The sequence below is a fragment of the Harmonia axyridis genome, chromosome 1, assembly GCF_914767665.1.
Source record: "Harmonia axyridis chromosome 1, icHarAxyr1.1, whole genome shotgun sequence".
Classification (NCBI taxonomy): Eukaryota; Metazoa; Arthropoda; class Insecta; order Coleoptera; family Coccinellidae; genus Harmonia; species Harmonia axyridis.
Window position 1 is genome coordinate 30,033,379 of NC_059501.1, and position 12,444 is coordinate 30,045,822.

The 12,444-nt window shown below is 32.9% G+C and overlaps 1 protein-coding gene and 1 long non-coding RNA gene across 3 annotated transcripts in view; one reads left to right on the forward strand and one right to left on the reverse strand.

The window, feature by feature from the left end:
- The first annotated feature begins 1,459 nt into the window (after positions 1–1,459).
- The window catches only part of LOC123688271 (integrin alpha-PS4-like), a 40,537-nt gene continuing 29,552 nt past the window's right edge, over positions 1,460–12,444 (forward strand). Inside the window, exons 1-6 of the mRNA XM_045627100.1 lie at positions 1,460–1,731; positions 6,640–6,752; positions 6,803–6,879; positions 8,744–8,861; positions 8,923–9,005; positions 9,079–9,292. Coding sequence (XP_045483056.1) covers positions 1,526–1,731; positions 6,640–6,752; positions 6,803–6,879; positions 8,744–8,861; positions 8,923–9,005; positions 9,079–9,292 — 811 coding nt within the window. The 5' untranslated portion in view covers positions 1,460–1,525. The remainder of the gene's footprint in view (positions 1,732–6,639; positions 6,753–6,802; positions 6,880–8,743; positions 8,862–8,922; positions 9,006–9,078; positions 9,293–12,444) is intronic.
- LOC123688303 lies at positions 2,527–3,758 on the reverse strand. Of its 2 annotated transcripts, XR_006749842.1 has the most exons (5): positions 3,650–3,758; positions 3,057–3,382; positions 2,986–3,003; positions 2,750–2,911; positions 2,527–2,664 (listed from the first exon to the last, which is right to left on the reverse strand). It is a non-coding gene; the product is annotated as an uncharacterized LOC123688303 (long non-coding RNA). The 2 variants fall into 2 exon arrangements; XR_006749836.1 differs by having other exon boundaries at positions 2,750–3,003.

A 12,444-nucleotide genomic window follows, 5' to 3' on the forward strand; every position in this document is an offset into this window, starting at 1 on the left:
TTGAATGACGTGTGGGATTTTAAAATCTACTGATCCACATTGGGAAATCTCTGCTCTTTCCGAATATTTCCATTGAATTCCAATATTCCACTATACAGGGTGTTGAACCTCAGCTTGTGAAGAGTCCAATATTTTTCTAATACGGACCTGATTTTTTCAATTAGTTTAAAGATTAATCGAAGGACCTAATGGAGTGAATTGTTTGTTTCAAATATCAATCAAATATACTGGGTTGTTCAAAAGTTATAAGGAATAATATTGGTGAATTTATAAAACACCCTGTATCACGGCTATGGGGAAGATTAGACCTATCATTAGTCCCTCATATGTATGTTTATGTATATGTAAACTTTGATGATGAATATATTATTATATTATTATTATTATCATATATAGGATTTTTGGACTCGTCTGGGGCAGCTCTACCTCAGGTCAACGTATGTACATTTACCAATAAAACACCCTGTATTTATTTCTTTTTGTGAAATCATTTAAAAAAAACAGTAGTCGATTTCGTGAAACTTTTGTAGAAAACATGTTTTTGTAAAATATATCCAAAGTCACTTGGAGGAAGCAGAATATTTCGATTATACAAGGGTTCTTCAAGTTTCTAGAAAATGCTTTGGGAACAGTGAATTTATTGCCTAACAATACTTTCAAATAAACCCCGGTATTTAGCGGATCGCGGTATCCACTTCAAAGGGACATCTATGGCCAAGCGTTTTCATAGACTAGTTCAAGTGACTTTGGATATACTATACCTCTTTTATTAACAAAGTTGAAGGGGGGATCAAATTATAGTGAAAAACCCGGTACCTACACATTAAAATTGACTACGACTATGAAAATAAGATATTTCCAGAGTTCAAACAAAATGTTCTATCCGATTGGAATGATTTGATTTGGATATTATTATCGATTATTTTCTGATGAAGAACAATAGATTTTTACCGAAAAAATGCAAATTTACGGTATGGTTAGTGATTTCCTTTTTCATCTGAAAATACCTAGACTCGTGAGGAAAATATTCGAATAAAAATTTCCTACCTCCGAAACTAATATATGAAAAAAATGGTCGGTAAAAAACATTGTATTTGTATTGTCAGATTTTCGAGAAATAAATTTTTTCTTAATTTCTCCCTCGAATTAAAACTTTCGACTTCACGTCAGTGCACTTCTAATTTTCTCTTCGAACGACTCGAAAGCATAATAAGGTAATTAACGAGAACTTCTTAGTTTTCCATGTATCTACACTAGTGATACTACCGTAGACTTACTATCCCAATATGTCTGTGGATACTACTCATACGATTCGAAGATGACTAATGACTAAAAGATATCAGCGGATAACGTAAAAGTGAAATACACAAAAATAAACCGCATATATTTACTTGAGTCTACATCATGTTTCCCTTTTGCTATCTGACCATATCCTGTCGCCTTGGAAATTATACCTCACAATCGACACCAGCAGTTGAAGCCGTATCATGGATCTGTGAACTATTAAATAATTTGATACGACAGTATGAGGGCCGCATTAACATTTTTTTTATTTTACTTACAGTTTGGGCTAGTGATATTTCAGGAGTTAGGTTTCAACATTGATACATCTAATACGATAATATACCTAGATCAATCGAAATTTATTGACAATGTGAAACCATCAAATATAACAAGTTATTTTGGATTTTCACTTTTACTCATCCCTGGAGATGACACACAATCTTCGTGGTAAGTGAACAAGTTTAGTAGTTAGTATTTCGGCAAAGTCTACACCAGAGGCGAAAGCTTCATTGTCTTCTTTGCAAATAGAATAGGCTTAGATTCTACTCAGATACAGGGTGTTCCCAAATTGGAGATACAAAGGAAAATAAGAGATTCCTTGGATATTTTTGAGGAAAAAGTGCTATGAACACAATGAATCTAAGTCACATTTACAACGTAACGTAATAGTAGAGGAGCCCGGTACGCTAAATTTTCAGTTACTAAAGCGTCATGGGGACCGATTGGATTGTGAAGATTTGGGCCTAAAACGAAAAATAATTTATGTTCATTTTGACATTTTAGTGAGGAGGAGAGCGTGTGCTAATTTTCAAAAATGTTAAAAAAATCATTCACATAAAAATACTCGAGCGCCTCAGACATTCACGGTGTTTACCTGCTTTGTTTTTCTAACAACCGAGAGATATTATTCTGACGAGTAATTAGGGGAGGATGGCTGTACAAAAGAGTAGAAAGAAAAACAGAAAGTTATTCGAGCGTGTCAGATATTCGAAGGGAATATTTAGAAAACTCAAAAAAGTGTCCTATTAAAATATCTGACGATTTGGATGTGATCAAAAGTCATGGTAGATTTTCGAAAATGTGAAAAAATCATCAGATTTTTACACAAACGATACAACTTGATGTTCTAGTCGTCCCAAATGATAATCTGACAAATATATGGAGGAATATTCTTAATCTGGAAATTTGAAAGAAAAAACTTTTTTTTCTAATTTCTGAGTGGAATAAATTATTACGCGTATATGTAGGTGTAATTTTATCATTATTTATTAATACAATAATAGATTAAAGAATATAAAAAAATTTTTTAATCTTCATCCTCACTGGATTCATCTTCAAAATTGATTCCTCCATGGTCAATTTCTTCTTCATTTTGTGTTTCTGTAAAAAGGAATAATAATAATAATAAACTTTAAAATTTTCTATTTCTTTTGTATTATACGAGTAGTATTAAAAAAAAACGTACCTGAATCTAAAGTATCTCCTGATATGTCAGGTGTTATGACACCTGAGGAGTTTCAATCCAGTTCTCAGCAGCTGTACGCACCACACTTTATTTATGGTTTAAGCTACATCGCCCCATGAAAATCGTCAGATTATTTTTATTTTGTTATACTTACAGGATTTCCTTCAAAATAAAAAAAATTTAATCGCGCTCGAGTATTTCACAGTGACGTTTTTTTTTACAATTTTGCCACTCACCCATTTCCTCATGCCACGCTAAAATCATCAGATTATTGAAATATATTCTGTTCTGTATGTATTTAACTTACTTAGCCTTAATCTGACGCGCTCGAGTTTTTCTGAGATTTGATTTTTCTTTTAATAATCTGACGGGCTGTCCTCGGAGCACGCCCTTATATGAAGAGTTTATATATGGTAGGAGTACAATACAAGGAATAAGGTTTCTCCCCATAGAGAAAGGAGGGAAAGAGTGACGACTCAGCGGTAAAATAAATAAGCGTCCATATCCAACAAATCTCGTCCTTGCATTCAACTCAGGAAATAGGGATCTTGGCTTCAGGACTGCTAATAGGGTGAATAATACACTCAGTTTCAACTGTCGACGTTTCGATTCTATTTGGGATCTTCTTCAGGACTGTAAAAGTATTTATTAAGAATTATTGGACAAATGAACAATCTGGTTACAACAATACGAAAAACAATACACAAAATCATTTAAAAAGAAACGGTCTTAGAGGCTTATACTCTACTTCTATATACAATCATCAATAATAGTGAAAGACAAGAAATGACTAGGATTCAGGTGGAATAAGGTTATTTTCTTTTCGATTTTTTATTATATTATTATTATGAAATGAATCATACTTTTTCCTCCACGGTACGAATAAATATAAACACTCACCAATTTAGTCATATGTATTACGATGCGGGTGAAGTTGTTGAATTCCATTAGACCTATGTTGAGGTTTTCTATTTCGTCAATAATCTTATATTCAATAGTTGGTTTTAGACTGCCTCGGTAGTGCAGTGGACAGAGATGTCGACTGTGGTGCCGTAGGTACCGGGTTCGAATCCTGGCTAGGTCATGGATGTTGTACATGTCCGGTGATGGTTAGGTTAGAGGCTAATGACCATAGCAGTCGATGCCTTCAATGAAAGAAAAAAAAAAAAAAAAAATTGTTGGTTTTTGTCACGAAACTTAATATGCGGTTGTTATCTTTTCTTGGCTGATATGATACTGGACGGTGGTGTTTTGTATTCGAGTATAAATATGTTATCATTGGATTTTCAAACATGTTCTGATGATATTCTTACTGACACGAATTCATTATATTTATTTGATTTCTGTTAATAGATTGTTGTAAATTATACTTAATTTTTGAGTATCTGTTCATTGTGTCATGTATGGAAATGTGTATCATTTCACTGATACATCTTTTATGATAATTGCATTCTTTATCCAAAATTTTCACTTCATCAAAGTCCAAATTATGATTTTCTTGGAAGTGGTGTACAGCTAGAGCGGTTTTCTCATTTTTTCTATATTCTTTCCCTGGCAATCGTACTGATGTTGACGTATACGATTTTTTAGGTACTGTTTGGTCATGCCCACATACGATAGGTTGCAATCTTAACAAGGAATTTGGTAAACCAAAGCAATTGCTTCCAACCGAGTTCTCAATTACTTTTCACACCACCCACAAATCCACAAAAACAATACCATGAAGAACCTATTTTTTAGATGTTACAGTCTCAGCAGTAAAGAATTTTGGCCAGTTAATGAGATGAAAATAAAAAATATTCTAAGAAAGAACAATTACCCCAGAAAGCTAATAAATAAAATTATGCATTCCTGTAAACACAAATTTGTTGAGACCACAAGAATTAATACAGAAAGGAGGGAAAATCATCTATTATAAATTTCCATACATTGAAGGTTTATCGGAAAAAGTTGATAATTTGATGAAAAATCAAGCATCTAACATCAAGCTTGCTTTCTATCCACTCACAAAACTAGAGAACATATACACAAACTCTTTTCCGAAATTAATGACATCTAATTTGGTTTACCAAATTCCTTGTAAAGATTGCAACCTATCGTATGTGGGCATGACCAAACAGTACCTAAAAAATCGTATACGTCAACATCAGTACGATTGCCAGGGAAAGAATATAGACAAAAATGAGAAAACCGCTCTAGCTGTACACCACTTCCAAGAAAATCATAATTTGGACTTTGATGAAGTGAAAATTTTGGATAAAGAATGCAATTATCATTAAAAAATGTATCAGTGAAATGATACACATTTCCATACATGACACAATGAATATTAGAACAGATACTCAAAAATTAAGTATAATTTACAACAATCTATTAAGAGAAATCAAATAAATATAATGAATTCGTATCAGTAAGAATATCATCAGAACATGTTTGAAAATCCAATGATAACATATTTATACTCGAATACAAAACACCACCGTCCAGTATCATATCAGCCAAGCAAAGATAACAACCGCATAAGTTTCGTGAAAAAAACCAACCATTAAAAATAAGATTATTTCTCTCATTCTGTGGTTATTCCGTTCATTCTTCCACATCCTGTAGAACAAAATCGTGCGAAAATATATCAGAAACGCACAGTTTTCATGGTTATATTTTATTATTCTATGTTGGTACTCCGAACTTTCCGCCACGGATTTATCTGTCAATTCATCAATTTGCCTTAAAGAAATCAGTTCTGCCAACCAACATTTTTCAATGCAAAAATCACTAAATTATATTTATGAAAATATTTCATTAATTTCAATGAAAATACAATGAATTAGAGAAAATAATGTATAATACTCGTACAGAAGGCTCATTCTACCACTCGTTCATTCCAAAACTCGCCACTTCGTGGCTCGTTTTTGAATTTTGAACTCGTGGAAGAATATCAATGCCTTCTGCACTTATTATAAATATTATAAATAACTATGACGAAATAGAAAACCTCAACATAGGTCTAATGGAATTCAACAATTTCACCCGCATCGTAATACATATGACTAAATTGGTGAGTGTTTATATTTATTCGTACCGTGGAGGAAAAAGTATGATTCATTTCATAATAATAATATAATAAAAAATCGAAAAGAAAATAACCTCAAGAAATGATCACAAACCTCGTGTGTAGTATGCAAAGAAGATGTCAAGCTGTTATTGATGCCCTTGGAGGCCATACATTGTATTGATAGTCTTAAAATGCTTGAATTTTCTGAGAATAAAATTTCGTTATTCTACTCGATTTTTCTTAACCACCCTGTATACGGTGCAGACATACAGGCTAAAATTTATTTTATTTCCTGAAACTTGAAATCATATTAATATGAATTTTCATCACAAAAATCTCATTTAAACTATATTTTTGGCATACCATCCTTTTTACAATGAAATAAAGATTCATTGATTTTTCTCAAAATTAATAATTAATATCACAATGAAACCTCTTATTGAAAAACCGTTTATAATATTTGAAGTGAGTGGTGATCCAAAAATTTTACTTCACTATAGATTGGTGGTGTAGGATCAGAGAAACTAAAAATGTTTGGAATTATATAATGTTTCTTTGTATATCTAAATTATACCAGACCATCTTTTCTGTGATATTTTCTAGTCAATAACTTTTAGTAATGCTCATCTTTTCTTTATTTTGTAAACACCTTCATCAATGTTACAAATGATGTTTTCCGTAAATTTTGTAGAGCCCTGAGGATGGAAATAAATTTTTTCGAAACGTCGGCGAACTAACAGAGTATCATTTTCCTGTTTCTCTGATCCTACACCACCAACCGTTTATAATATTTGCTATTACTTCAAGTGCACACGTAAACAGAAACTTTTTTTTTCAGGTTGCAGGTTGGTGCCCCACGCAGTAACAGCCCCTCTCTCAAATTCAAGAATCCGGGGATAATATTCAGGTGCACTATACCCAAACCTTGTAAATATATAGAGATTGATAAGGGTATGTTTGAAATATTTCCAGTATAAAAAATGAACAAAAATATCTTACAGGGGAAAACAGAAATATTTTGGATGACGCTTGGATTGGAGCCTCAATGGATGTCAGTTTGAAATATAACAGAACTGTCGTAAGTTTTTTTATAAGTGTACATTACACCAGGGCCGCCGCCAGACTTTCTGGCGCCCCGGCAAAATAAAATTTCGCCGCCCTGCTTTGTCTAATTTATCTGGCTCGATACAGATTCATATCATTATAGGCAATACAACTTACCTATTCATCAATTTTTGTTGGAGTTTTAAATTCATATGTTTTGTTATATACCAGAAAAAATTATTTTGGCAGCTAAGGGCTCTGTAGAAAAACCATTTTTCACTACCTATTTCTCAGTTTTACGATTTAATAAGTTATATGTATATATTTGAGCCCCATTATTTGCTTTCGAACTCGGGTTCTTGAATTTTCTTCGAAGAAGCCTCTGATATTGTTCTCAGAATTCTTTTCAATTTCATATGAAATCGTATTTTTGAACTTAAAATCACCTTGCTCAATTTAGCATTGGACGTTTTGTCCTGAAAAAAAGGACTAAGCTTTATAGTAAAAAGACGACGCAGTTCTCAAAGACTATAGCTGAAAACCAAAACTATAGTTGAGAGCGCCTATCAGGACCGTAACTAGCCAAACTGTCTTAGGCAGAGACCCATTTTGCCGCCCTAATAGAATCTAACTCAGCAAAATGCCAAAAATTAATATTGGATAATCGGAGCAGGGCTCATTCTAGCGTTTCTGTCTCCTAGGCAAAAATACAACTCGGCACCCTTGCAGGTTTGGGATTTGGTACTAAACAAAAAACCTGTGGGAGGGGTAATTGGTAAATTTGTATTCAGAGATTTAGTGTGGAAAACTTCACCATTTTTTATGAAAAGTGTTTTACTAAAGAAAAAATGCATTTTTTATGGATTCAAATTTAAATCGAATAGATGATTAGAAAATGGGGAATGTAATGAATAATGAACGTGCTCAACTGAATTCTAATGAATACATCATGAAATATATGAATTTAATTCAGGTTTCGGATTCTTCTGCTAAGTTTCGACTTCATAAAACGCTCGACATTTCGTTTTTTTTTTTAATATGATTAAATAAAACAATCGGATTATGCGGATGAATGGTTATTTCAAATGTGAATACGCCCACACCCAACTCTAGTTATTTGGATTCAGAAAATTCATGTGAAATTAGTTAAAATAAAAAAAAATCAATATATTTTCCTAGGAATCCAGATTTCTTGGAAAACGTAGACAATGCCGCCCTCCATTATTTGCCGCCCCTATAGAGCGGAGTTCCTTTCTGTTGTTGCTGACCAAATTGAATCTCATTCGGTTCTTTGAATGTTCATGGAATTGGCGCTTGGCAATTTTCAATTCACCACAAAGAACGGAATTTTTTCCAAGGACATATTTTGTGTCAAAAAATATGTCTTGTTTCAATAACTGACTTTGCGCTCCTACAATTTGGCGCCCCGGAAAAATATCCGCTATGCCGATCCTGGTGGCGGCATTGCATTTCACTTGCCCGCCCATCTGAATAATTGTTGGAAATTGTCCTAATTCTATTCGTTTAGAAGATACAGGATGGATTTCATCTAGAGATTCACGGCTTGACTTGATATTCAAGTTACTTGACTCAAGCTAAAACTAAGTAGCTTGATTTTGATTTGGAATCATGTCAATGTTTCAATGTTAAGTTGAGTATTTCTCTATTAAGTACTTGACTTAACATTGATTGAGTTGATTCCAAGTCAAGCATCAAAATTTTTTTAAATTGTTACTCACAATTCCACAATTTCCAGAAAGAACTCATTATTGCGTTATTCTACATAATTTAGTTGTCGAATTCTTATACCACTTCCATAAGAATTGATTACCTACCGACGTTTTGAAATTTATCGCATTCCATTATGAAAAAAGATTATTTTGTAAATATATTTTCAGGTTTGTGCACCACGGTGGGTCCATATGGGATTCAATGATTACAAAATGCGCGGAGCTTGTTATTGGTCATATCTTAAGAGTAAGCACTATTATAAGAAAAAGCCTTTGGAAAACGATTGTAAGTTATAATATTTTTTCTGAGAATAGTGAGACTATTAATACTATTTAAAATAACGCAGTCAACGATGTATTGGAAGTTGAAGGAACAAATGTCTACAATTGGGCTCAAGGCGAGGCAGGATTATCAGTGCACATACCTGAAGTGAGAAGTACATTCTTTATTTCACCTTTGTTGACCATTATAATATTTTGTTGATTTCAATCTTATTGTTTAGGATAAAAAAGAGATGTTTATTGGCGCACCGGGTGTTTACAATTGGAAAGGAACGACTATGGTATACAAAGATGCAAAAAATAATATATCTCCGAGCAAATACACACAATACTCAAAACAACAAATACTTGATGAAGATCCTGCAGCAATATTCAATCATTTCGATATTGCCGATCCCACAGCTACTAAAGACATCAACGTATTCAGTTATTACGGTGAGTACTATCTTCATTTATAGTAATTCAATTATTCATACATCGTTTTGATTTATTATTTTCAATTGAGAGACCTTTGGCATCTTTGAAAAACATTTAAATCTCCCCTGAAATACGGTTCACGTTTCGGAATGTATAGAATCCAGAAATCGAATAAAAAGTCTGTCCATAGCTTCATTCGGAAACTAAAGAGCTATTGGCTTGAAATTTGGTACAAAAATCATTTGTCATACCGTATTGATCATCCACGATCGAGAACACGATCCATGAATTTCAATTTTTATATCGTCCAAAAATAAAATTCATAACTCGAAATTACCGGAAGAAATATACTTTTGGAATCGATTTGTAGATGACATACTTGATTGCCTTTCTGGAACATCTAGACAACTGAATCCATTTCTTAATTAGGTGAATAATTTCCACTCAAACACAAAATTCAGATTTGAAAAAAAACAAATAACCACATAACATTCTCAGAACTTCAATATCACAATCTTACCGTAAAATTGTATTTAACTTGTTCAGTAACAGTTCAGAAAACTCATGCCTATTATTAGGCTCAATCTGCCCATATTCACACCCCTTTCAACCAAGGACGTAATTTTTTTTTTCTTGGGGGGGTCAATCATTGTTTACTCATATTTATAATTTGAGAATAAGAGGTTTGATGAGGAAATTTGAAACAAATTCCTCGAAATAATTTTTTTTAATACCAATTCGATTGTTCTTATCTTATTCTGGGTGTTCCTGAATTGGAGTTACGAAGGAAAATGAGAGATTCCTTGGATAATTTTGAAAATAAAATGGCCCATAAACTTGAGCTCGCAAACGCTTTGTTTTCGAGATACATGGTGTTTCTTGTAGTCCCACTTTTTTGTGATGCTTAACCAGTTGATCGAATCTTAGTTAATCTTCGTTACAAAGTTGGTAAATAAGTACCAAAACTTATAATTAATTTATTTATCACAGCTACCTAACTGGATCTTCAAAATAATTTGGAATTTCCTGAGAATTACTATAGAGAGCTGCTTGAATTTTTTTCTCGAAATGGAATGCAGATACGAAAAAACTACAACAAAACAAAAAGTGTAGTACTGAGTTTCTTTTCAAATTTTTGTAGACTACCAGTGGTTCACAAAAATATAATTCCGAAGAAAAGAAGCTGTCACCCTTCCAGAAGAAATTGCATTTAAAATTAGGATATCACATGATGAAAACTTTAAATTGGAATATCTATGCCAATTCAAGTTACATATCTTGTGAAAGGTAAAGTGCTTTTAGGGAAAAACTTGGACTTTAACACCTGTATCTCAAAAACAAAGGGTTTGCGGATCCATGTTTAATAAGACTTTTTTTCTATAAATGATCCGAGAAATCTGTCATTTTCATTTTTACCTCCAATGTAGGAACACCCTGTAGATAATCAATTCAAAACTGATATCACCACAAATAAATTGGAATTTGAATGAAACAAAATAAATTGTACAACACAGCCCAGACAATTTTTCGATGTGAATTTCTCAGTTCAGTTCTTTGATAACTACAGTATTGAAATTTTGTGACGAGAGTGATACAAAAAACCGAAAACAACGAGTAAGTGTATACCGATGACGATTGGAAAAATCACACATGACAAAAAAGAGCGATGCCTAGAAAGCGGATAGATAAAGGGAAATAATAAATCAAAAACCATCAAATGTGCTGCATTATACTGATAAATATCCAGATGTCCCGCCATCCTCTCTTAGTGCGAGTTATTGACGCTGAAAAAACAAATGCAATCATCAGGCTTGTTGGCGTTCGCTTTGCTAAACGTTGCCGAATTTTATTGCCAATTGAAGTTGCTTTTGGATTATTTCTCTTCTCAATTCTCCGATCAGAATGTTGATTCCTCAGAATGTAATGAAAAATATACGAGAAACGATTCCATTTCACTATTTCCAACTTATCCTTCTTAAGAAATAAAAGAAGTTTTATTATTTCATACCACATTCCATTATTTTATAATCTTTTTTATATCAAATCAACTAGAGTTGGGCGTGGGCGCAATTGAATTAAAAATAATGGTTCATCCGCATAATCCTATTGTTTCACTCGATAATTCAAAGAAAAAAATGTTCATGCTTTTAATTAAGTCAAAACTGAGCAGAAGAACCTGAAACTGCAGGGCCCGCTCTAGAGGGAGGCATTATTCACTTTTTCCGAGAAATCTGGGTTCCTGGAAGAATGAATTTATTTTTTTTTTGTTTTCAACGAATTTCACAAATGATTTTTTTATCGGAAAGTTTTTAGGCGGCATTTTCAGTGTCTGCCTAAGATGGCAAATTGGGTCTCTGCCTAGGCCGGCAGTTTGGCTAGCGACGGCCCTGCGTAGAGGACACACAAGATATTGAAGCAGAACTGAAAATATTGTTATTACGTATAAATTAAATGTTATTGAATGAAAAATTAATGCATTGAATCGCAAAGCTTTTGAAGTTAGATTCAAGCTGGGACCATATAATATACAGTGATTTCCACAAAATTGATATATCGCAATTAATGAAAAAAAAAAGAAGTTTTCAGAACAGATATGAAATATCTGAGTATTTGTAAACATACTCGTCTGTGAACGGTTCACTTCACAGGGTGATCCGAATGAAAACTTTGTTTTCATTCTTTTTGTACGCCCTTGTATAAAATAAAAACGATCATCTTTGAACTTATCATGAAAACCATACAAAATTTGTGCCATTCAAACAAAGAACAGATATATACCCAATTTGATCGCTGTTTTCAAATTTATATACGAATTTTTTTCATCCCATATACCGACGACTGAGTGATATTTTCCACATGACACGTAAATTGAAATTTTTTAATACGGACCTACAGTTTTAATTTTTTGAGCGGATAGAGCATGGGTATAGTATAATAACAAACATGTGCAAAATTTGCCATAATGAAGAAGATATTGGAGTTCATCATACTTTTAAAAGTTTTTCATGAATCACCCTATACCACTGAAAGCAATATCCTTACAGGCCATTTACATCTCCAATCCTCAGTTTGAGGTCCTTTTGCCTTCTATCTCCACAAGTCACCCTGACAACTCTGTATTCATTATATTATATTAGGTATGTTTATTATTTTTCATAGTGAAAATTGAC